This window comes from Terrapene carolina, unplaced genomic scaffold (genome assembly GCF_002925995.2).
Source record: "Terrapene carolina triunguis isolate 2854851 unplaced genomic scaffold, T_m_triunguis-2.0 Scaffold67, whole genome shotgun sequence".
NCBI lineage: Eukaryota > Metazoa > Chordata > Testudines > Emydidae > Terrapene > Terrapene triunguis.
The window spans coordinates 25,589,922-25,616,007 of record NW_020664418.1 but is presented as its reverse complement, the minus strand read 5'-3'; the positions used below and the strand labels follow the sequence as shown (position 1 = coordinate 25,616,007).

The 26,086-nt window shown below is 39.5% G+C and overlaps 1 protein-coding gene across 1 annotated transcript in view; it reads right to left on the bottom strand.

Moving 5' to 3' along the window:
- The window catches only part of ADAM10 (ADAM metallopeptidase domain 10), a 79,116-nt gene extending 54,505 nt beyond the window's left edge, over positions 1-24,611 (bottom strand). Inside the window, exons 1-2 of the mRNA XM_026648266.1 lie at positions 24,409-24,611; positions 2,369-2,487 (exon numbers count right to left, since the gene is read on the bottom strand). Of these exons, the coding sequence (XP_026504051.1) occupies positions 2,369-2,487; positions 24,409-24,611 (322 nt within the window). The remainder of the gene's footprint in view (positions 1-2,368; positions 2,488-24,408) is intronic.
- Positions 24,612-26,086: the final 1,475 nt, after the last annotated feature.

The window sequence follows — 26,086 nt, the reverse complement described above, 5'->3', positions numbered from 1 at the left end:
GTTAGGGCAGGGACTTTGGGGGAATGGACGGAGTTGGGGTGGGGCTGGGGGTGTGAAAGGGGTGGGGCCAGGGCCCCGTGGAGTGTCCTCTTTTTTTATTTTTTTAAATATGGTAACCCTAATCATAACCCCCTTTCTCTAACCAAGCCCTGTACAGCTCCAAATCAGCACTCCTATTCAGGCTGTTCAATGGACCTTCACTGTATTCTGTAAAGCATCAGTGACCTGAATACTTGCTACTGGTTGGAAGAGGCTAAGGGATGACGAAGACTCCTCTGTTCAGACATCAAGGAGAAAAAGAAAAAAAGAAAAGCTCATATGGGAAAGTCATTTCAACTTTGCTTTTGCTCATTTGCCAATGTTTAAATTGGGGAAGTTAATCTTATGTTCTGGAATAGAATGAGGCACAAGGCAATGCAGGAGCATGTATATCCTACAAATATTTTTTTCCATGTGAACTTCCAGTTTTCAAAAAATTATATAGGGCATGATTGAGGGGCAATTATGGGACCAAAGGGGTGCTGTAGGGAGACTTTGCTAGCACTTCTCACATGTCCACAATTAGCAGCTGGAGAAACCAGCAGGACTAGTGAGTAGAGTTTCATTCTGGCTATCCCTTTAGGACCCAGCAGATCATTTGCATTGAGAATGGCTCTGATTCCAGACACAAGATGAACCCAGATGAATCTGTATGTGGACTCCACATGCTTAACAAGAGTCAGATGAGGAGAGGATCTGAACTCATGGTCACTGGGACTGCAGATGAGCACCAGCCTCCCCAAGCAACCAGCTGAGTTGAGGTGAGTGGATCAATTGCCAGGGCCTCATTCACTAAGAATTTCCTTGAAGAGCTCAAGCTGATCTTTAGCCTTAAGATGAGCCTCCTCTTAGCTTCCCTGACCTTACACCCCACCCCTACCAACTCTGAGAACTACGTACCTATCAATGGTATAAGATTTGCCTGCTTATTCTCAGCTCCCCACCCTAGCTTCACTGTGTATCTGATTTTAGAGCACTTAGCAAATTAAAAGTTGGTCATTTGTGGGAGGGGCTCTCTCATGAACCCTTTAGCCAAATAACCTCAGATTTCCACTACATAGCTTACCCCAGATTCCAACAGGGCATAGCTGTCTTGAAGACAGTCTGGCTATACACAAGCATTCAAGCACTTTGAAATGTAAAAGCACGACATTTTGTAGGGGCTGTATCCCAAGAAAACCATGACAAAAATGACTGCAAATTTACCCCCCACCCCCAAATTTGAGCCCAGAACACACTTAAGGAGACCAACTATTTATCCCTACATGTCTTCCAACATTTTATTTTGGTGCAAGGAGGGGTGCAAGATGGGGCAAGATACCATAAATGCATCGCTTTGTAGATGGTGCTCTCTTATGGAGATACACAAGAGATTTTGGTTCCCAACAACAATGTATGAACCACGAGTAGTGGAAAGCACTCTTCCCCACCCCCCAGAGTTTACATCTCCAGTTATATATATATATTCTGGAATCCATGCATTTACAGTCAATGACCAAGTTATTGATTCTACGCTGGTGAAGACTCTCTAGATTCCCTTCACCATTCATTCAATATGAGCATAAAGTTTTATAGTTCAAGGTATGTGAGCTCTTAAATGGAAGTAAATTTGAATAGGCATCAAATTCAATATTTCATACTTGATCACCTGTAGCCATTTCATAATCCTTGAAGAAACTTAATGGAAAATTTCAAGTTTTTCCAGCAAGCATTACGGGGAAGGTCAGGACTAGCTTCCACGTTCAGCTTGTTCCAAGGGCTAAGAACCAGATTACATACAATTTTTACAGGGGCCTTCTTTTGGGATATGGGTGTCTAAGTTCACCACATTGCTTGTCAGAATCCCTCAGGTACCATGTTGCCTGATATTGTAGTTGGGCCACTCAGTAGTATAACTGAATAGGGGATGGTCAAATCAACTGTTCAGCCATCTGGTTTAGTTCATCTTTAAGTGAAAATACACAGACTGAAGACACCATCTGTTTGAAAGGAAGGAGGGAAGAAAGGAAGGAAAGACTATGTTCAGAAGTGCAGTACCCACATTCTTGAGAAGGTGCTTAAAATGAAGGACATTCAGACTTTGAATGACTTCAAATAAGTTATGAAAGTATTTTGCAGTAAGTCCACCAAAACTAAGTTAGGAAAAGATAAATCAACTGTCCATGCATCATATTTTAGTATTTTTTCAATTAAGGAAATTTTAAAATAATATCTGAGCAATTTGATCAAGTATTTTTCACTTCATAAGTCAAAACAACATTAAAATCAAATAGTATTTGCTTAAAATCATTGCACTTTTTAATCAATGTGAAATTGTTGTTGTACTTACCATATATGTGTCCAGTATAAATATGGGAGGTATCATAATCAACTACTTTATTCGATATTTCTACTTTGAAGTCATCACTAAAGAGGGACGTATCTCTCTTCATTCGAAGGTTGAAGTGTCTATAAAGTAAACAAAAGATAGTAAACTGAAATATAATTTCAATTACACAAGCACTGCTGAATACAGACTGTGTTAAAATGTAGGTAGTAAAAACACCTTGCAAATCCTTTAAAAATATGGAAACAATATTCCTTACATAGAGCATGAGACAGATAAATGTATTACAAGAATGAGTTCAGGTCAGTACATAATGGTATTCAGACGTTTCTGATGTAACTATACTAACAAAATAATATAAGAGAGAAATCATGGCCACTCTTAAAAGTTCACAAACCTAATCTTACCTGCTCCAGCTTTAACTATGGATTTTGTTCCCACTCCTCCATAAAATGCAGGAGTAACTGAAGGAAGAGCCATCTTTTCTTTGATAAAGCATTATAAACTATTCAAGTTAGTAATCTCTTCATTTTCAATTTATTTTACTTGCAATTTCCAGCATAGAGACTTAAAGTATAGGTATACTGTTGGATTAATTTGATATGAAATTCAAAAGTAAGATGGACACCAACACTTGTAATAAGTCCACAAATATGTGTAAGGATTACTACATGTAACTATAGCAGTTCAACTATATCTAAATTGAACAGATTTACTTATATTTAACACTCCGACTACATTTAATTCCACTAGAAATATAAAATGATCTCTTTGGAAATCAGGAGCACAAGTTTATGTTTCAACCTCTAATATTTAAGTGGAAGAAAAAGTTATCAAGACATAAAACGTCAACTTTGTTGATTTTTTTTTTTTTCCCTAAAACATGGCAATTTTTACAAGTGCTGCAATAACTAATACACCACTAGTGATCCACAGCTATTAGGCCCAAAATTAATTTTCACTCCAACGCTATTATTTGTATTACAGTATGACAAGTGCCACATTAATGAAGTATTTTTTAAAATCAACACCTGCATAGTCCAATTGAACAAAATAATAATTACCTTTACCTGGCAACTTATTTTAGTCATCTAAATTAATCAGGACTGCAACATTTAAACTTCATGTTTTGCATATAGAATCACCCTCCCAACACTAGAAAGCTCTTAAAATAAAATAAAATAAAATCAACCTGGGTTTTGTTTATTGAAGTTTGCAATATCAGTTTCATTTAGGTCTTTCTATTGTATGACTCTTCCTCATTACAGAAATGCCTTACTTTACATTCAAACAATGAGATGGACACAAGTGCTGCTGCCACTCCTAAACACCAAGAGAGTGGATGCACATGAAGCCAGACATCTAAAGGGTCTACATGGACACACAGAAGTTAAGGCAAATCAATTAAAGATCCGTACTGACTTTGCACCTTCAGGTGATCTGTCTTAATCTTCCTGAATGTTCCCAGGTACACATCCCCTGAGAGGTGGTCAAGCTTTGGGCTTTTGATCTGTTCTCAGGAAGCACTACTAGCAAGGAACCAAACGCTCCCTTATCAGCAGCGGAACCTACCCAGTTCCAGAATCACATAGGAAGGGAATAGTGGCAAAAGTTGGAGATGCTGTCAAAGAACCCATTTCCCACATAACATATGCACTTCATAACACAACTTGAATTCACGTGTGCAACACAGACTGACGTTCATCCTTCTCAAGCTACAGAGACAATTATCCTTACTGAAATCTTGGATGGAGATTGTGTTACAGAATATCATCCTCCTCTCGTAGAGACTCTTACTGAAATCAGGGACTCAATGTTCTAGGCACTATACAAGCATAGCAAGAGATGGCCCTGCTCTCAAGAGCTTACAATCTAAACACGCAAGGCAACATGGTATTACCTCCATTTTGTAAATACGAAGCTGAGGAACAGAGATTAAGAGAACTACCAAAGCTCCACATAGGAAGCCTGTGGCAGGGTATTACCTCCAATCTCCCTAGCCCCAGTCCAAATGCCTTAACCACTAAACCATCCTTTAATTTGTTCTGTGACATAGATGCATACCATGCTCCACTCTAATATTCTGGGACCGAACACTGCATACATCCTGCCTCAGATGTCATTAGTAAGGGCCATCCCAGCTCTTTACCTCAAATCAAGAAAGAGGGAGTGTCATAAACATACAGCTAAGGGTAGCATAAAATCCCTCCTTTACCTGTAAGGGGTTAAGAAGCTCAAATAACTTGGTCAGGTGCCAACCAGAAGGACCAATAAGGGAAGAAGATACTTTCAAATCTGTGGGGGGAGTTTTTGTTTTGTGCTCGCTTTGTGGTTCTCTCCGGGACAGAGAGAGACCAGGGCAGGAAAAACCATCTCCTAAAACACTGCCTGAAATAAGCATCCAAGATTACAAAAATTGTAAGTAATAGCAAGGAAATGTGTTAGTTTATCTTTTGTTTTAGCTTGTGAATTTTCCCTATGCTAAGAGGGAGGTTTATTCCTGTTTTTTGAAACTTTGAAGTTTTGCCTACAGGGCTGTACCACATCCTAGTTTTAGGGTCTTCACCATTTGAACTTGTGTATGGCCGCGAGGTTAAGGGGCCATTACAGTTGGTGAATCAGCAATGGGAGGGGTTTACGCCTTCTCCAGGAACTAACATTCTGGACTTTGTAAACAACGTACAAAACACCTTCCGAGACTCTTGCTAGAGGAAGCCTAAAAGATGCTCAGGAAGAGCAAAAGGCCTGGTATGATAACCATGTCAGAGAGTGTTCCTTCAAAGTAGGGGACCAGGTCATGGTCTTGAAGGCACTCCAGGCCCATAAGATGGAAGCGTCGTGGGAAGGGCCATTCATGGTCCAAGAGCACCTGGAAGCTGTTAACTATCTCATAGCATCCCCCACCTCAACCCTAAAGCATACCATGTTAATTCTCTAAAGCCCTTTTATTCCAGAGAATTAAAGGTTTGTCAGTTTACAGCCCAGGGAGGAGATGACGCTGAGTGGCCTGAAGATGTCTACTACGAAGGAAAAAGTGACAGTGGCATGGAAGAGGTGAACCTCTCCATAACACTTCGACGTATGCAGAGACAGCAGATCCAGGAGCTGCGCACTAGCTTTGCACCGATGTTCTCAGCCACCCCAGGACGGACCGAACGGGCATACCACTCCATTGGCACAGGTAATGCTTGCCCAATTAGAGCCCAACCTTACCGGGTGTCTCCTCAAGCCAAAACTGCTATATATAACAGATGGGGGTAATCCACCCCTCTAACAGTGCATAGGCATCTCCAGTGGATCTAGTTCCAAAACCAGATGGGAAGATATGCTTTTGCGTGGACTACCGTAAGCTAAATGCTGTAACTCGCCCAGACAACTATCCAATGCCACGCACAGATGACCTATTGGAGAAACTGGGATGTGCTCAGTTCATCTCTACCTTAGACTTAACCAAGGGGTACTGGCAAGTACCGCTAGATGAATCCGCCAAGGAAAGGTCAGCCTTCATCGCCCATGTAGGGCTGTATGAATTTAACGTGCTCCCTTTCGGGCTGCAAAATGAGCCCTCCACCTTCCAAAAACTTGTAGATAGTCTCCTAGCGGGACTGGGAGACTCTGCAGTTGCCTACCTTGATGATGTGGCCATCTTTTCTGATTCATGGGCAGAACACCTGGAGCATCTACAAAAAGTCTTCGAGCGCATATGGGAGGCAGGACTAACTATTAAGGCTAAAAAGTGTCAAATAGGCCTAAACAGAGTGACTTTGAAGAATAATCAAATTAGTGAGACAAACCTGAAATAAGCATATATAAAAAGGGTATTACTTAGCTTGTAATTTTCATTTCTGTAGTCATAATAATAAATATTCGTGACTCTTTCCACCTTTACTTTTCCCTTAATCTGCTAGCAAGGAAACAGTTAGCACATCAATATTGACTTCTCTTAAATCCACTATTTAAACAAACAAGAAAAAAAAAATCAATTTCTCCCCCGTACATTGAGATGTACACTATACAAACACATTCAGATTCATAGTTTATATAGTAAAACCTACTGTCCATTTGTGCTCACAGTATAAAAAAAAATAAAGGGTGTTAATGTCTGAAGTCAGTCACATTGTCAGTCACTTTCAATCCAATTTTGTTCCAGTATATACCTCGATTATATAATAAATAATATCTGCATCCGAAGAAGTGGGTTGTAGCCCACGAAAGCTTATGCTCTAATAAATTTGTTAGTCTCTAAGGTGCCACAAGTACTCCTGTTCTTCTTTCAGTTTTAAAGTTTCCTAAAAATATCTTCAGCATTTTCTTAATATTAAGACTCAATTTCATCTAAATTCAGAAAAATGCACAGTGAAGTCTATATTCAGACAAGTTTTTTCTTTGATTTTTCAATACAAACACCAATACAAAATGTAATAAGCAATACCTCCAAATACAACTATCCTTATATTTCCATAGCCATATTACTTCTCAGTACTAAGAAACAAGCTGTAAGTGTCCTGTTCTCTAACCTACTCTATTAAATAGCACACACACCACTCCAGCAAAAAATAGCATTTTATGTATTATCTTTTGAGAAAGTAATCTCAATACTCAACGTTAACATCTGGTAGATTAGCTTTAAGTAAATTAGTAATTTATAACAGGATGAGAAATGCACACTGGTAGTAAGAAGAAAACAAAATGTCTCACTGAAAGTTTATGTCCACAGGATGTCCTTATGTAAATGGTACATCTCTAGACATATATACTTTATGTACTTGTAAACTATAAATATTTAGAGATCGAATGACAAACAGATGGAAAATTGAGGAATTAAAGGTTACAGAATAAAACTAAAATATTAAATATTACTTTGCTTTGATATTACATTGACAAGTTACACAAGTGCCCTGGTCGCCAACTTCATCCATTTTAAAATGATAAAGTTGAATATAATGAAGTTCACAATATGCTCTTGCTTAGGCCTGGTCTACACACACAGCACTGGTTTAAAGGTATTGTTTTAAACAGACTTAAAACCTTTGTGTGGACATTCTTATCAGATTATGCCTGTAAATCAAGATAAACTGATACGGCAGGTTTAAACAGATATAGGTGTCCATACACAAGGTTAACAATGTTATACCAATTTAAATACATTTTAAAACTGATTTAAGTCAAACTGGTGTGTTTAGACAAGCTCTTGACTCCATCCGTCTGCTGAAACTCTAGTAACAAATCTCCACCCTCACATTTGAGGGACTGCTATCTTCCTCCTGGGGAGGCCCATGTGTGAAAGAATAACCTAGTCTCCCTGATTTCATTGATGTCTATTAAAAATCCTAGCAAGACCTCTGTCACAACTGACTCAAGTGAATGGTATTCTTTCTAAAAGGAAATTCAAAATATTTTTATTCTGCCTGCAGACCCTTAACTTAGTCTATATGCTCAGAACAAAGAATGATCCTTGATCTCTATATTACATGTGATACAGTAGCATATTGAAAATAAAGTACTCTAAGACTAAACTTTTCAAGTTCTAATTCATATAAACTGAAGTCAATCATGAGCTATTCGAAAATAAAAGACAAGCTTATTATTATATTTAACACTGAAAACTACATAACTACTCAAGATAGGTATGACAAACAGGTGTAGAAATACTATATAATCAGGGCCAAATTCTCCTCTCAGACACTCTTGCTCAACTGAAGTAAGTGGAATTGAGAATGTAGCTGGCCTTATTACAAAAGGACATTATATACAAAGCCAGAATATACTGGATTCAACCTAAAATTACACAGAGTAGGATAAACAGGCTCCATGTCTCAACTGACACTAAAATCCTCTTCTGAGGTATTTACACATCATTCTTCAATCTTGCACTTCCTACTCCACAACAGCAATTGTTGAGGTAGGTTTGCTTAGATGGCCTGTACCTTATGATAAAACTTTTTCTGTTGGTATCTGAGAACGTGTACATCCTGGGAATTCATACCTCCATTCTGGGAATCCATACCTACCAAACTGGCCTGTAAGGTAAACTTCCAATAACCACTGGAATTAGCATTCCTGATTTCTAAAGACACCACTATGTTCCAGTATATGGGTAAAGCTACAAATACACACAAATGCTAATTAAAGTAGTGTGACTAAACTTTTTATTATGAACAGAGCAGTTTGAACGATCAGCCATTCACAAGTAAAACAGACTAGTGGTTTAAATAAAAATACATCCTTTTATGTTTTTACATACTGACTTCACTCTTTCCTCATCACTTCCTACTTCCCTCAGTTAATTTAACTAAATTAAGAAATCTGTTAGATAATCTGATTAAAAACAGCTTTGGAACAAACAGGCCTTCTCTTGGTCATTTGCACATACTCCAGGTAGCAAAAGAATAATCAGTCATAACTCAGCAAGTTTGGCAAATCACTAGCACTAATTTTTGCTAATGAGTTTCCAAGGGGGAAAAAAGGAAGGAGGATGAAAGTTATTTGATTTCAAGGATGAAGTACAATTTAAGTTAAATTAAGCCCCAAAGCTTTAGATAGGCAGTGGTAATGATGAAATTCTGCCCTACATATTTTAAAAGGTAGATATTGGTTTAAACCCACACAAGCACGTCAATTCACAGTTTGGGATCAAAATAGTACCTCGACAACAGGACTCTTACCTTTGAATTTCTGTGCTTGGGGATTTGCATTGTAGTCTCATTTTATTAATGTGTTACCTATTGTTAGCAATGAAAGCAAATGAACCATTTTGCTCAGTACAATTATGTAAACTGACATAGCAAGAACTTCTTAATATGTATAAACTGAATTGTAATGCATTTGAAATATGGCTTTGACCTTCTTGCTTGCAGACACATATTGCTGAAAAACCTGACAAAGCACCACACAGGCAGTACCAATACCCAGCAAGCTATGTTGCTTGAACACTGGTTAAATAATCTTTTTCACCCGTTTCCAGAAAATAGCTAGAGTACGATTTCTCTCATATTTCATGTTTGCCATATTAGCATAAAAGTACATTTCATACAGTGATGTTACCTCTAGAGCTGAACTAAAATATTCAAGAACTATGGTTTTAATCATGATTATCGCAGATTTTTAGGTTTTGTTTTTTTCACTAAATAGATTTTTTATTATTGCTGTTATTTTAATTATGATAGATTAACTGATTATATACAACCATGGAGATGCAATAATGAGCCATGTTTAAGTTATTGCATAATTTGCTTTAAAAAAAAGTCAGTTTCAACAATTTTACTAAAAAATGTACAGGCCAGACTGTCCCTTTGTCATGAAGATTTGTAGTTGAAACAACAGTTGCTATCTATGCTCAGACAAAACCTTTGTAGTTTCTCATAAGCTTTAATTATATCTATCCTACATTCTACTTTAGCCATAAAAAGGTATGCACAGTATTACTGCATACAAATCAAACAGCTGAAAACTACTGACATGCTTATTTTGACTGAACATGATAACAGTTAAGGTATGCAAAGCATTTAGTGTTTATTTCTGCATCAGGTTCCTATAAAATAGGAGACAACTGTTATCTTTTTGCACAAGACAACTTGGGAAATCTCACCAAGAGAAGTTCCCGTACACTAGGAAATGCAGCTCTAACCAAAGTAAAGACTAACAGGCATATAAATGCAGCCTTAGAGTCCCTAATCTCCCCCCTTCCAATTTCGCACAATTTGTTACTCTTTCCGACTTTTAAGCTAGCTTGTAATTACTTTGCCTCTCCCCCATAGTTGAATAGTTTCCCCTTTCAATTCCCAGCTTACTTCTTACGAAAAGAACCTTATTACTTTTATTTATATTGAACCAAAAGCATTATTTTACAGATCAGATGAACACGAATAAAAAACAGGGATCCCTAACAACTCTGAAGCCCTGAAAAAGTCTGCATCTGGATCCAAACTTGACTTTAAAGTGATCGGTACAAATTGCAGACATTTTTATAACAGAGTGCTCTTTCATATATGTTTCAGCTAGCGCATTTTTTCCTACAGAAATTTACTAGTGAGGCATGCAATGGAATGGCTTACACTATAAGCCAACAGATTCTTTCCGAGTCTGTGTGTTTTGAATATCTTCTAAAAGCTAAAAAAATCCTGTTACTAATCTGTTCTGTAACTGTTTGAGATATGCTGCACGTCCATTTCTCTCAATGTCGGTGCACTGAGCACCCAGCCAATGGAAACTTTTTCCTTCCGCAGAACCCGTTAGGCAGCTCAAGCTTCCCCTACTGCACACAGGTTTAAAGGGAAAAGCCATCCCTACCCCATCTCCCCCGTTCTTTCCTGCTGTACTTCCAATGAGATGGGTAGGAAATAGGGTTGTGGAATGGGCATGTGCAAAACATCTCAAAGAATAACTTATGGAACAGGTTAGCAACTGTTTTTTATTTGAGTGATTGCACAGATGCATTCCACTCTTGGCAACTCTCAAACTGAAAGACAGGAAGTGGAATCAGAATCTATTTCAATAAAGATTAGAGAATAACTTGTCCCACTCTAGCATTGTCCCTGGAGCCTTGAGGCAAGGTTCTGACGTCCAAGGTATCCAAACACTCATCCACTCTGGTTGTATGTGGTTTTGGGTAGAATACAGGCAAATAAATTGGCTGGATTATGGAAGAAGAGGAAACCATCTTTGGGGCGATCTTTGGATGAGGACGCAGGTAAACCTTGTCCTTAAAATAGATCATATAGGATGTCCCGACATTAATGCCTGCAGCTCTCTATTCTTCTGGCCGAGGTAATGGCCCCCCAAAAATGCCACATTCATTGATAGATGCAGCAGCCAGCAGGTAGCCGGCAGTTCAAATGGGGAGCCAATAAGTCTGGACAACACTAAGTTTGGATCCCCTGGGGAAATGGGCTCTTGCAATTGAAGATATAATTTGACTAAGACCTTTAAAAACCTTATGGCCATGTCATTGGAGAAAACAGAACGATTGTCCACTTTAGGATGGAACACTGAAATAGCAGCCAGATGTACTTTGATGGTATAACTGCAAAATCTTGGTGTTTCAGGTATACATAGTCCAGAATTTGTTGAACTGATGAACCGGTCGGTGATACCCCATATAGGCAAGACCAGATGGAGAAAAGTTTCCATTTAGCAAGGTAAGTAACTCTCACAGAAGGCTTTCCTATTGTGCAGAACCTCTTGAACATCTTTCAAGCAAGCGTGCTCTTTAGCATCTACCCATGGAGCATCTATGCAGTTAAGTGAAGGGACTGTAGGCTCAGGTGGAGTAGGCAACTGTGATCCTGGCAGATTAGGTCTGAGTCTAGTGGAAGTGAAATTGCAGGTTTCACTGATAGTGCCAGGAGATCGGAGAACTGTGGAGAGTGCTGATGGCCCACGCTGGGGTTACAAGTGTGACTCCGGCCTTGTCCAGTCTTATCTTTAGCAACATCCTGCAAATGAATGGGATTGGTGGAAAAGCATAGAGGAGCCTGCCTAACCATATCAGTAAAAAGTCATTTTATGGAACTTGGGCTGTGACCTCATATGGAACAGAACTACTAATGCTTTCTGTTGGACTGTCACAAATAGGTCCACTTGGGGAACCTGTCCGCTGGAAGATGTATTTGGCCAGATCTGGGCGAAGAGACCACTCATGGTGACTCGTAAATTATCTATTCAGCTGGTCTGCTAGGTCATTCTGTATTCCTGGCTTCTATATCTACTGACTGGCAATAACTCCCAGAGTAGAGTCACTTCTTGACAGAATGGAGAAGAGCATCCTCCCCCGTTCATTGAGGTAAAATATTGTCGCCTCAGTCCATCTCATTTGTGACTGCATGCTTTGCATATCACTTTTAAAGATGACAATATAACAATATAATTTTCAGCACCTTTCATTTTCATGACCTGTTCAAATATAGTTAATAATTACTTGGTTTAACATAGCCAAGTGTCTAACAGCGTTGAAGACTGAAGGCACTATAAAAAAAACTCTCTCTCAAAGATTAAAAAACTAGCATCATGTGTTAGCAAACTGCTCTGGGGCCACTGTGCCCCTAACTCTCAGTTCATAATGACTGCACAATCAACAAGCCCACTCCCCACCCAAATAAAAAAAAAAAAAAAAAATCTCATGACAATCACTGCTGAAGTAACATCAGCTTGAACACATTAATAAAAATGAACCTATCCATCAAAACAGTCAGTGATTTGCACTAATTTCAAGTGAAAATTGAAGGGAATCTAAAGAGTTCCACTGAATGGTAAGGAAAAGCCCACCCAAATTCTACTTACCAAATAAGGCTTATTCCCATCCTCAGTTTAACTGATTGTCAGATAATTTATATGTTCCAAAGTTATGCCTGTAGCTGAGATGAAGACTTCTTACTCTGCAATACCACCAGCACATTAAGAACATTTTAACTGAAAATGTGAATACTGGAATAAGGCCAGTACATTTTTGTAAGGACATTTTGAATTGTAATGGTCTCATCATGACCAGCCTTTCCCTCTCCCCTTCACTGCAGAGGCTCTCTAAACTGTCAGTATTGTCAGGATACGCACCCTTTTGCAGCGGCCTCTACTTTTGGGGCAGTAAGGTTATGGCATCCAGAAATTAATCTTGTTCCATGTTAACCCAGTGGTAACTGGCATCCAGGGTACTATGCCTGAATGTAGTTGGGCTGTTCAATAGTATTTAATTAAAGGGGTCAATCCCCATTGCCTCAGCCCTATAGTCTGAACGCAAGATCGTTTGCTGAATTTTATTTATTTATTTTTTTTCTTACCCAGCTTGTTGGAGCAAACTTGTTTAAGATTTATCAATTAAAAGCATTGATTCGACGGTATGGTAGCTACACTGCCACTTTTTTGGCTTGGTATAATTATTTTGCTTTCCTACTTTGCTTACCCACTCTTATCTGACTCCACTGTTAAAGGCAACCATGGCCAGTGTAGTCAGCACTGCAATCGGAGCCACTGACCCTAGACTCAAAAAAATGTGCAGGATAAGCACAAAAAGCATAGAACTGCTGCCACCAACAATTCCTGTCAGTCTCCTGGAGAGCAACTGCACTGCATCCACTGGTCACTCAGGGCCCAACTGTGCAAGCCATCCCATAGGTGCCCTCTGTTATCAGCGCTGACCAATGAAAATACCATTAGAAATACTCAGTTAGGTGAGACATTAAAAAAAACTGTTCCAAACATTTGGTTTAAGATAGGGTTCTAGTTTTTGAAAATTTGCACTTTTGACAGACAGTTATCAGATGTAGCCATCCTTACTTGTAAGCCAAAGAGTGAAGCAAATGTATGAAGGTATTTTGCTATTGAACTTTAAACCTTTTTATAATAGATATTAAATATTGAAATAATAGGGTCCTAAATCATCTTTTAATCAAATAATCTTACAGAACACAAAAATATCCACAGGTTTAACCAGGTGAAAGGCCTTTTGGCTTACACACAGTTAAAAATTAAGAACTGTCATATATATCACGTATTTTAAAAACAGCTTTTTCCTTAAGGCTACACATTCCAACAGAAGCTAGTTCAGACGCTTGACTTCAACCGGAATGATATGAAATGGTTTGCAATAAAAATCTGAAAAAATCTTAGGATTAGTGATAAACTGTGGAGCCTTTGAAAAACTGTTTTGAGTGTACCTGTAATATGATTTAGTAATATGCAGATGTAGTCATTTGTCCTCAAAAAGCACTTGAAAAATCCACTTGTTCACTCACCCATGGTGAGTAGCAATCTTTCCCAGGGGAATGTCATCAATTTTTGCAGAATCTATGCAGAGTGGGGGTTAGTGGGTGTGGATGACAGACTGATGGAACAAGTTAGAGAAAAAGTATAAGGAAGAGATAGTAAATTACATTTTTTTAAATGCATTAAGTAGAAAGCTAATTGACAGTACAGTTAAACAGAAGACAGTTTATTATTCCTTTGAATATGCATGGGTCTTGGGTCACATGTATTTTTCACCCTGACTGGCAGACTTAATTCTGGGACTATGAGGTGTGAAGTAAGTTTTTCAAATCCTGTCCTCAAATGAAAATAATCAATTACTAATTAATGTCTAGCACAATAAACTCATCCTTTAATAGAACTTCAATTACCTATTTAAGATTATTTTTGTTCTGCAGTTGGTATGTTGGCAATGTCTATGCTGAGAAGGATCTTTCCCCGAAGGGCAATTTACCATTACTCTTCAATTTTTGGGACAGTTTCATTCCTTGGATCAAAGTTTCCACTTTTTTCAATGCAAGATCAGGGACCCTACAGGAGCAAGGAGTTGAGCCAACACAAGAACTCAAGTAGATTTATAGTCCAGTTTGGAAGTTGCAACCTCAGGAGTTAACATGACAAAATACAGCTTCCTACGTTTAAGTTGCAGACTTCATGAAAGATTCAATCTTCCACCCGAGAATTATGAATTACCTTACAAAGATCATTTGAGATGAAGGGATAGATCTGATTTACAAGATTGCTATAGAAGCCTAGCTTTTCTTTCAACCTTAAAATGAAACGTAATATTACGAAAGACGGTTTTGAAACTACTGCTGGAGAGTTTATTAAAGGAAAGTGAACATCAAAACAATAAGGCAATATTTGTGATCAAGAAGAAAAGTCTGTTAGAAAGTGAAATACTGCCAGTGAGATGGAGACCAATATCCCATATTAAGAGGGAAGGCATATAATGGAGTAAGTTAAACTCCTTTACAATCAAACTCCCTTACACATACTTACACTGGGGGTTCTCAATCTTTTTTTCTGAGGCCCCCCTAACATGCCATAAAAACTCCATGGCCCAGCTGTGCCACAACCACTGTTTTTCTGCATATAAAAGCCAGAGCCAACATTAGGGGGTAGCAAGCAGGGCAATTTTCTAGGGCCCCACGCCACAGGGGGCACTGCGACGCTAAGTTGTTCAATCTTTGGCGTCAGCCCCGGGTGATGGGGCTTAGGGCCCCAGGCTGCAATCCTGCATGGCGGGGCTTTGGCTTTCTGTCCTGAGCACTAGTGAGTCTAATGCCAGCCATGCTTGGTGGACCACCTGAAACCTGCCCCCAGACCCCTGGTTGAGAACCACTGAGTTACACCATATTGGAGTCCCTCTAGTGTCTCATTCCTTCTGAATTCACTACCCTCCCAATAGGATATTGATAGCAGTAGGGGACCTACCTGAATGAGAATCAACTGGGTTTGCAAATCCTGGGCATGTAAAAATAACTGTAGGCAGGTTAATTTTAATTCTAACCTGTACCTGTTGCACATGCAACTTTTCATTTTCTATTTCAGACCTTGAAAAAATAAAATAAGTTTTGTACTGTCTGCAAGGCAGCAATGTCAACTGATCTAAACAATAAGGTTTATGATTCCAAAGATTTAACAGGTTTCCATGCGTTACTTTTAATGGTCTTAACTGCCCTATTAAGCTGGTGTTTTATTAAGTGTTCATTTAAAATCTCAAGCATTAAAGCTGCCAAACAAATGGTATTTAGGTGATTATCCAATTATAAAAAACCTACTGTAATATCTGTTTTTGAAGTTGTAAAAGGTTTACTTTATTTGGTAAACTTATAGTATAAGAGCTTGTTTTAATTTGTATTTACAAGTTAATTGCTTTGTGTGGTTGTGGTGTACTGTGCATTTTGTTTTAGTACAAATATTGAAGTAGTAAGTTGTCAGAAAAACTACACACAGTAGTGATACAATAGTTATATATTTGACACTACTAGCAGAGACTACTTATTTAAGTATCAGTTCAATTAAAATGACTCAAATGTAAAGAGCTGTAAATGTCTTTGGTCTCCATGTTATTAAGCAGCATCTACAGATTAAAAAACAGATCACACTGAAGCAAGCCAGCCACACTTGAATACTTTGATTCTTCACACATTGTTTTCCCCCAATGCCACCAGCAAGTTTTCTGGACACTGAGCTGAAGGGTATTTTGATTCTTCTCTATACAGTGAACTGATAGCAGTTAAAAAAATCAAGCAATGAAGTAGTATTACAGCCTAGCCTGCACATCAGACATTTCTGTAAAGAAAAAGCAGCTCCAAATGCACGAGATGAGCCCAAGAAAGCAGTTAGGTTTGAATATGAGGTCCTCTGCATCTTCACTCACAAACACGGACTTCTCTCAGCAGTAGCCTCTGATCCTCCACAAAGCCCCAAAAGGAAACAGAGCCACAGAAAAGAAAAAAGTTTCGTAGGTGGTAGTTTCGTAGGTGGTATCAGAGCTGTTCAATTAAGTTTATGAAACACCCGTCTGGTATCGTTAGAATTTTGCTCTGGAAAAACTTCAGCAAGTTACAGCAATTAATTCATGAAGTTGTTCTAAGCGTTCAAACCTTTATAAAGAATTATTTTGATAGTTTCTGCTTTCATGTATATGCACTTTTCCCCCCCCAGAAAAACTAATGCAAGAAAATGTAAACACAGCAAGGTATTGTTCTAAATTGGAATGTTAAACAAAAATTGATCAGCAAGTTGAAATTGAATTAGTTTTCAATATTTTGAAATATTCATAAATCTATTAGTATTCTAATAGTATTCTTTAATTTTCAATAACTATTTTGAGATACATTTACCATTAGCACAAGTGCAAAAGTGCTTCTCCCCATCTAAAAAGAATAGCTTTGTTCTCCTTACAAAAACATCTCTTGTGTAGAAAGGCTTTGGATAATTGCTTAGAATTACAATTTTTCACACTTCCGCAATATTTTAATGGTCTGTTATAAAAGTCACTTTGACTAAGGAATAAGCCAAGATCTTCAAAGTCAATTTAAAAAGGGTGAATCTTCTGAAGTGAGGATTAAAGCATTGTAATAAAAATATATAGATGTGCCACACTTCTACAAAAGCTTTTGTCTCATTTTAACAGACTTCTCCTTTTGTACAATGGGCAAGAGTTTTAAAAAGTTTAGAAGTAGCTATGCTTAGTGCCCTTGCACATTTAAGGAGATGCAAGTATTATATTAACCTGTATTATCAAGTGTTTACAACTGGGCCATTAAAGTATCACCCAGACTGCAAGCTAAGGTAAGAATTCAGCTAGGAAATGAGGTTTTAAAATATAAATTCCCCCGCTAAGGCCGCAGTCTTACAATTGACTCCATGCAGGCAGACCACTATACACAGGCAGAGCCTTAAAGTAGGTCTACACTATAAGCACTTCAGCAGCACGGCTGTGGTGCTGCAGTGTAGATGCTTGCTACAGCGACAGAAGGATTTTCAGTCGCTGTAGTAGATCTATCCACTCAAAAGGTGGTAGTTAGGTCAATGGAAGAATTCTTCCATCAATCTAGTGGTGTCTATGCTTAGGCTATGTCTACATTGAAACCATTACAGCAGCACAATTGCAGCTGTGCTGCTGTAGCGCTTCAGTGTAGACACTCACTACAGCAACGGGGGGATGGGGTGGGGGTGGGGTGTTCTCTCATTGCTGTTAATCCACCTCTCCCAATAAGCAGTAGGTAGGTTGATGGAAGAATTCTTCCATCTACAACCAGGGTTAGGTCGCCTTACCCCTACATAGCTCAGGGGTGTGGATTTTTCACGCTCCTTAGAAACGTGGTTGGGTTGACCTAAGTTTTAGATGTAAACCAAAGACTCAAAGACTTGTTTGGTGCAGCGCATTGCAGACTCATGGTCTATGTTTCAAGACATTTCACCTAAACCCTACAAGCTCAAATGGGTCTGCACTCAAGATGACTTTTGCAAACAAATGATAAAAGACATCTTTTTTGGGTGGTATTTAAGTGCCAGTTTACTGTAGTTAAATGCTGCAAAAAAATGTGCAATATTCTCCCCTCTCCACAAAGTGTATTTACAATCTTTGCTAGCATGGTTTATTAACAAATCAGTGCTTCTGAAACACACCAATAAGTAATTTTTAAATGTACATTCAGAACATAGAGTTATGACTGAATATCAAAGAAGTCAGTTCATACAATAGCAAATGTAAAAAACTGTAAACACATTTTCTTCCATATTACCATAAAAATAAGTTATGTATAAAACAAAAGCTATACTCAGTTAGGAATCCCAAGGCTGAATATTTGCCCTTAATCCATCCACCTACCTATGCCAGGTACTGCTGTTTATAGTAAGTAATGATTTCTTGATCGAATATCTATTTACCTGTTGGCAAATGTTACCCACAACACTGCATTGCTTGCTTTTGTGGTTGAAACACCAGCATCATCAGTTTTAAAGAGTGTCAATTTTTATAACACTTTATTTCTACACTGAGCATTGTGTGTATATTTAATCTTTGCTGTTTAGTTTAAGAATGCATTCAAAACAATTAACGTAAGAATTACCAGACCAGAAATATCTAGTCCACTACTCACCCTGCAGCAGCAGGCAGCACCACATGTTTCAGAAGAAGGTACAAAAACCCCAAAGTGGGCAATTGTGTACTAACCTGCTGTGACTATTTGGAGACCTACATAACACTTCTGAATTGTGATTGATTTGAGGAAGTTTCTGCATCACTAAATGCCTCAGGGGATATATAGTCAGTCATCTGCTATCAGGGCTGGTGTCATATCTCTCCCAGACCAGGAGCAATGGATAGTCATCACCAAAACAGCTCTTACTCAAGAGGGAGCACCTTAGGACAATGGAAAGGCTGAAGCCTATGGGAACCAGTTCAATCAAGTTTGTCCACAGAGTGGGGGTTTAGCGCAGTGGCTTTTCTCCATAAGGGGCATAAAAACCAGGGGATGGGCTACACTGAAAACTTACGTCTGCAGAGATGTGTCTCTCAGGATGTAAAAAATCCATCCTCTGAGAGACGTAGCTATGCCAATCTAACCCCCGGTTTAGACAGGGCTAGGTCAATGGAAGAGTTCTTCTGTCAATCTAGTTACTGCCTCTATGGGAGGTCAATTAACTACAGCAACAAGAGAACCCCTTCCATCACTGTAGTGATTGTCTACACTGAAGCACTGCTGCTGTAGCATATTAAGTGTAGATACAGCCTAGGTGCAGGTACAGTTCTTTAAAACCAGAGGCTGAGGAGGGAGAGAGAACTATCTGACTGCGGGACACCAGCCACAGCTAGAGGAAATGAACTGCAGAGTTCAGACAGTGACTCCAGGATCCGGAAGAGAACCCTGACCTGGAGGAACAAAGTCCTGGAACCACGAGAAGACACAGAGTACAGTCTCAAAGAATGCTGCAAAGTGTTGAGGAAACCGAGGGAAGGATTTTTGCGCAAATGTTTCTTGTTTTGCCTAGATCTGTACCTGACGCCATCTAAAATGAAGAGTGATTGTGTTGGAAATCGTATGTAAGTTTAGCGGTTTGCTTCAGCTATTAGATGTCTCTGAAGGGATAAACCATAAAGCACAGTGCCCACAACGCTGGAGTTCTGGAATGGATGTACTTAAGTTACTGGAAAGCCTTGCGAGGATGATGCTAATATCAGGGCCTAGACAAGTGGGCAATAAAGTCCCAGCTGGGAGAGGGGCCAGAGTTAGATGGAGGATCTGTACCCTGAGTGTGTGCCTAGAGACCCAAAGCCAGAGGTAGTACCTGGAATATGCTCAGAAAGCCAAAAAACACAGAAGTCCAGTGTTGAGATCCAAACTCAGCAGCCTGGTGAGTGTCTACAAGGAGCTCAACCAGAACGGTGACACCTATCTATGTAGGAAGTTTCCTCCTAACCCCTTCAGTAAGAAGTTGGCTTATGTCCTGAAGCGCACAGATTTATATCCCTTCCACGTTTGTTTGGTTTTTTTTTTTAAATCCTTTCTAAGGTAACTGCAGATGTTCTCATGCTATCTTTTAAAAAAACCTGTCAGGTTCCTGGGCTCAGTTACCTTATGGAACTGGAGCGCAAGAGACTAGTTTACAGTGGAAAGTCTTTCAAAGATCACTATCTAAATTTTATGTAGCTATTTTCATCCAATGGAGCTTTAAAATTATCATGTAGATCAGGGATCGGCAACCTTTGGCATGCGGGGAAGCGGCGGCCAGCACATCCCTCAGCCCACGCTACTTCCCGCAGCCTCAATTGGCCTGGAGCGACGAACTGTGGCCAGTGGGAGCCGCGATTGGCTGAACCTGCGGACGCGGCAGGTAAACAAAGCAGCCCGGCCCGCCGTGTGCCAAAGGTTGCCGATCCCTGATGTAGATAAAGCTACATATATGCATGACTTATCCACCATTGAAGAGAAACCACTTCTTTGGTGAAATGCAGCAGATAACTATCAACACACTATAGTAATATTTAGAATATGGAATACCACATCAGCTAAAAAATTTTAGGTAAGCAAAATGTAGTAAGAGATGTTGGAACCTGTTTACAACACCAATATAACACCGGTACTTTTTTGGAGACTGTCATCGATTATTTACTGATCACAGTGGTCAATGTGAAACTGAGGATGCGTCAATATCAAATTATAAACCCCATGTTGTTTCAGGGGTTCTACTTTCCATTGTAATTATTTGGAGCATGACCTTCATGCTGCATTACAACCTCCTTTGTCGATTAGAACATCCATTTTGTGGCAGTGGCATGACACCTAGCAGAAAAATTGTCTGAGAAGCTATGGCACAGCCATCAATGTTGAATGACTCTCCCCTATTGGAACAATGGGTTTTCTTCCAGTAGGGTCCTTGACTTTAAATGTCTCTATACACATAACAGAATAGGGAGGGGAGCTGAAGCACACAGGCAAGAGGGGGAGAGAGGCTGTTTTAGAAGAGGGATACTTTTCTAAGCAAGAGGCCAGACCATCGCAACATGCAGGAGTTGTGCAAATTTTTCCAGTCACCCTCCTCCCTAACCAGTAATGGAATCTGTCAATGTCCTCCCTCCATTACTGCACAGCCAAGGCTTCCTCAACAGCAGAGCTTGGGCTGGAGCTGGGGCTAGATGCGGAGCTGGTCGGGGGAGGGAGGGACAGAGAGGGAATGAGGGTGGAGCTGGGCTGGAAATGTAGCACTCCATCCCTACCCCCCCCTTGGAAGCTGGGCGGGGCCTGAAGGCAGAGCAGGACGGGGGGCTGAATGGGGGTGAGGGAAGAGCGAGGGTGGGGGTGGAGCTGGTCTGGAAAAGTGTCCCCATGGGGCTGGCCCAGGCCCTTCCACACGCGCCACCTCCCCAATGTTCCTCCGCATGCCCCTATGGGGGCACGCCCCCCAGTTTGGGGACCTTGACTTATGTACTTCAACCAAACCCAGTGCTCTCAAGAGCATCGAGATCAGGCACCAGGAGTTGGGGGAGGCTGTGCTCATATTTTATTTTTATAGATCTGTAACTCAAACATTATTAGAAAGTGACAGTGGTTAGGAAATGCCTTTGCCAAGCCTATACTCCCTCCTTTCCTGCCATGTTGTCCCTGCAGGCTTAATTAGCAACCTTAGTTCCCCCAGCCAGGTGAACTCTGTGAAACACATCTAAGTAACTAGGAGCTCAGGAGACCTGGAGCTCTGGGTTCACAGTATAATGCACCCACTGATCCTCAAAAGTAATCCAAGGAAATGGTAACCACCACCCAGAGGAACACAGCTGAGAGACAGGAAGATTCTTTTGTCTTTTTTTGAGAAGCTCCAAAACATCCATTGTTTGCAGCAGGCCTTTAAAATATAGCAGTGGAAAAAAGACTGAAGGGCAACAGAGGCAGCCTTTTCTGTGTCCCCTGAAATCCCATCTAGGTTTTGCCTAAATATAAACAGCTGAGAATTTCTATTTCCTTTCTCATGTTTGCATTCCCCCAGAAGGTTCATACTGAATAAGGCAAATTACTGCAGGAATAGAAAGGATAGTCCTTGTGGGCAAGGCATGAGGCTAGGATCCAGGTAATCTGGGCTTTATCCTTCCTCAGCCACCGGCTTCCTATGTGATGCTGGTCAAGTCACTTAGATTAAAATTTTTAAGATGTGGCTACTAACCGTTCCTCATTTTATGGGTGCTTAGTTGTGACACCTACAACTCTAGCTGAAATAACTGAGAGCTCTGGATGCTCAGAACCTCTGAAATATCAAGCCCTGGATACCTCAAGTTAAGCATGCAGACACTGAGGCAACCAAAATGAGGATATCTGAAATGTGATGTTTTCTGTAACTCTGTTCTACCGTGTCAAATAAAGATAATACTTTCCTACATTAGAGATGTATATGGCTATATCAATATTACATAAGTCTAGATTCAGGCCTGATCTACAACTAAACCTATATTGACCTAGATACATCACTCAGGGGGCGTGAAAAATTCACACTCCAGAGAGACATAAAATTAAGCTGACCTAAGCCCCAGTAGTGACACCATTAGGTTGACAGAAGAATTCTTCCCTCAACCTAACTACCACCTCTCAAGGGGATAGATTTACTACAGTTGTAGCCTAGAGAGCTATCTTTAGCATTTTATTTCACTTGGCAGTAATGCAAGGAACCTACAGGCCCATATCCTGTAAGACATAAGCTTAAGCAGTTAATATAAGGTATAAATTAGCATAAGGCTTTGAGGCCTGTGAACTCTGGCATAGATAAATGGCCAAGTTACTCTGAGTTTTGGGGAACTGGGAATAGTGTGCTTAAGGGAAGGGGTTGTCTAAAATGCTACCAGATAACCACAGGAATGTTGAGCTGATACTAGGCTTGGGTATGTTTGGATAGACTGTCAGCAGATGCTTAACCACGTATTTGCCCTGGCAATTAACTGATGTATATGGCAATAAGCTAAAATCATTAATATACTTATCTATAGGATAAAAGTTGGATATGGACAAGGGAGACTGAGCATTTGAATGAATATTCATGACAGCCCCTGGGCCCTACAATAGGCCAGACCACCACATAAAGGGGGTCATTGTCATCCATCAATCTGGACCATGGGCCTTGTTTGGCATGCCAGGGTCAGAGCAGGTTGTCTCTTACCATCAGACCCCCAAGCAAGGGTATGACTATATGAGTACATATGTGAGGAATGGTACAATATATCAAGGTAACTCTGTATTTTTGCTATCCTTTTATGCGGTTTGGCGCTTTTGTGGCTTTACTAATTGTGTTCACAACAGGTATTGAAGCTTTGCTTTCCCCTCAGTCTGAGTGTCTACATTGTGTACTCTGGGGTTCCCAACCAGATACTGAACTCAATAACCTTGATTCTGTCATGCCAGATTCTGGGACTAGAACCTACAGTACCCTATTTAAATTAGTATTAATTAGAAATCAATAATAATTAATAACTACTAAAGAATCGGGCAACATAGCAACAGAAAAACCCCTTCAGTCGCATAGCTGTAGAACGGTGCTGCTGTAGCACTTGTAGTATATAGACAGTCTCAGAGCAAATTTGACCATAAAAAATCAGGAAGAGCAAAGGGTAAGTTAAATGCAAGAGTTCTCTTTATTTAAAAAAAAAAAAAAAAAAAAAAAAAAAAAAAAAAAAAAAAAAAAAAAAGCAAGCTACCTGCAGGACCAGGGTTTTTCAAATCTTTGCAGCACAGTGCTAGTTTTCACCCACACACCACATTTATCTACAATGTGACACTATGGAATTACCTAATTTTCTCTGGCAACATGGAGTTAGATAACTTCAGTTTTCAGTTATAAGTATAGAAAATGCATTTTTAGTTGCTTACGAAATTTAGTATTTTGTCCCAAATTGGACTATTTTCTTCAATGAAGTCTACTCACAGGCAAAGTTCAGTGTACAGCTTTGTGCTATTCACAAAGTCCAAAAATGCATTACAAAACCAGGAATAACTATGCCACTCCACTCTTAACATATTTCAAAAACCAAAAGAGATTTAAGCTTAGCCAAAAATAAAATCTTTGGTTTGAGGTTAAACAAGAAAATCTGAGGAAGCCTAAGTAAAAATGACAGTTGCAACTCAGTGTGATTTATTCTGAACACCTACAGTTAATTCACTTGCATTATGAAAGCTATCTTTAAAATATTTTAACATTCAAATTATGTAACATTCATATGCACTTGTATAGTACTTCAACCAATGCATCTGTATTTTGTTAAAATAAATGGAAAGTATTCTTAAGGTGAATAGCTTTAAATAAAAATTACTCACCTTCCATGTGCATGAAAATTTAGGTGCAGAAACTGGTCTTCATGCAACACTGCTCTTTTGGCACGCTGGTGTTTTTGGTGTAATGAATCCACATCATATGACAATCCTTCATAATGTTTAATGTATTTATTTAAAGGATTTCCATACTGGCCTGTGAAAAGAAAAGAAAAGAAAAGAAAAAACAGTAATCTGAGTCTCAGCATTTCAAAAGTATCAGTGAATAGAACAACTTGACATTTTTCTTTTGCATTCCTAAAAGAAACATACTTGCATTTTCTTCATTCTGCATTGCTAGCATTACAGTTTCTACTCAAAATTGAAGGCTTACTTCTGCAGGCCAAACATGGCAATTAAAAGCAAGTCTTAATGAGCAGTGATACAAATATTCTTCCATGTGATAACTGTGCTGCCAAAGCAGTTTTCCATGCAAGCAAACAAACAAAAACAAAAAAGGTTGAAGAAACATCCCTGAGGATTCAGCTTAAATTCAAGCCTCCTGGCCTAGACATTTCCCTGCAGAAGGTTTTTGACTCATGTTGAGTGCACGAGAAATTTGGAAGAGAAACCTGGCTACCCTGAGGATGGAAGGGAACACAAGGAGAGCTGGCCAGGAGCACTGGTATTTGAGAGCTTTGCCTGGATCTACATATAGTGCAGACAGGGCCCAAAACAATGGCTTTAAAGTTATGATAGACATTGGGTACTTCTGCCTTAGTACAAGACTCACTGCAAGACTAGATATCTGAATGGTCAGCTGGCATTGATAAGCTTGTGAACTGACTTCTCTACCACTGTGTAGACATCTGCCAGAAGACAAATTAAGGGTATGTGCTAAATTAGGCTGCTAAAGCAACCTAGCAGACAAATGATGGGAAGAAACAAAACAAGGAAAACCAAAGGAAGGGACAGAGGATGTTAAATGGGAGGGACATTAGGAACAGGAAAATAGGAACACTGATGTCAAAGCTGATGGTGAGCAGCCTGTGGTGTAGTGGACAGGAGGGGCTTGGAGCAAACAGCATGTCAGTGACAATTCCCCAGTAAAACTTCAGAAAGAAAAGTAATGAATGTACAGGGGACTGAGGGTTGCTGCTACCAACTCAAAATGGATGAGTGACTCCAGGGCTGGCTTTGTCTTGAAAATTTCTTCCTCCCGCAAACCCTCATGGATGGGAGTGTGGTGGGAACTCATGCCCCGAATGGTGAATACTATGTATTCAATGCTCTAGGCCACTACTTGTTATTTCGAATGTTTCATATTTTTAAATAAAAAGTGAAGACTTCTGCTTCTTCTATTTTGGAAAGTGAATATTCAAAAGTGATAGTACAAAATACACTTCACAAGAGATCGTTTGAGACAAGGTATTCTTCTAAGTAGTCCTGACATTCATTAAGTGTGTTCTAAGCAATTATTCTTCCTACACATAAGTACAGCCATTATGTATAGTTTCCTTCAGTATCTGAAACATCACAATCCGCATACAATATTCTTCATACATAGAATTTACTTCTGAGTTAGTAATAAGGCAAGCTGAAAGAAGGCTTTGTGGAAACAACTTAAGAGGAAGGGATTCAATAGTTCACACTGGGGATAAAAAGACAAGTAAAAGCTTAACTGTGGAAAGTAGTGGGGAGGAAGAACAGAAAAGAGGAATAAACCCAACAAGAGATGAGTAGA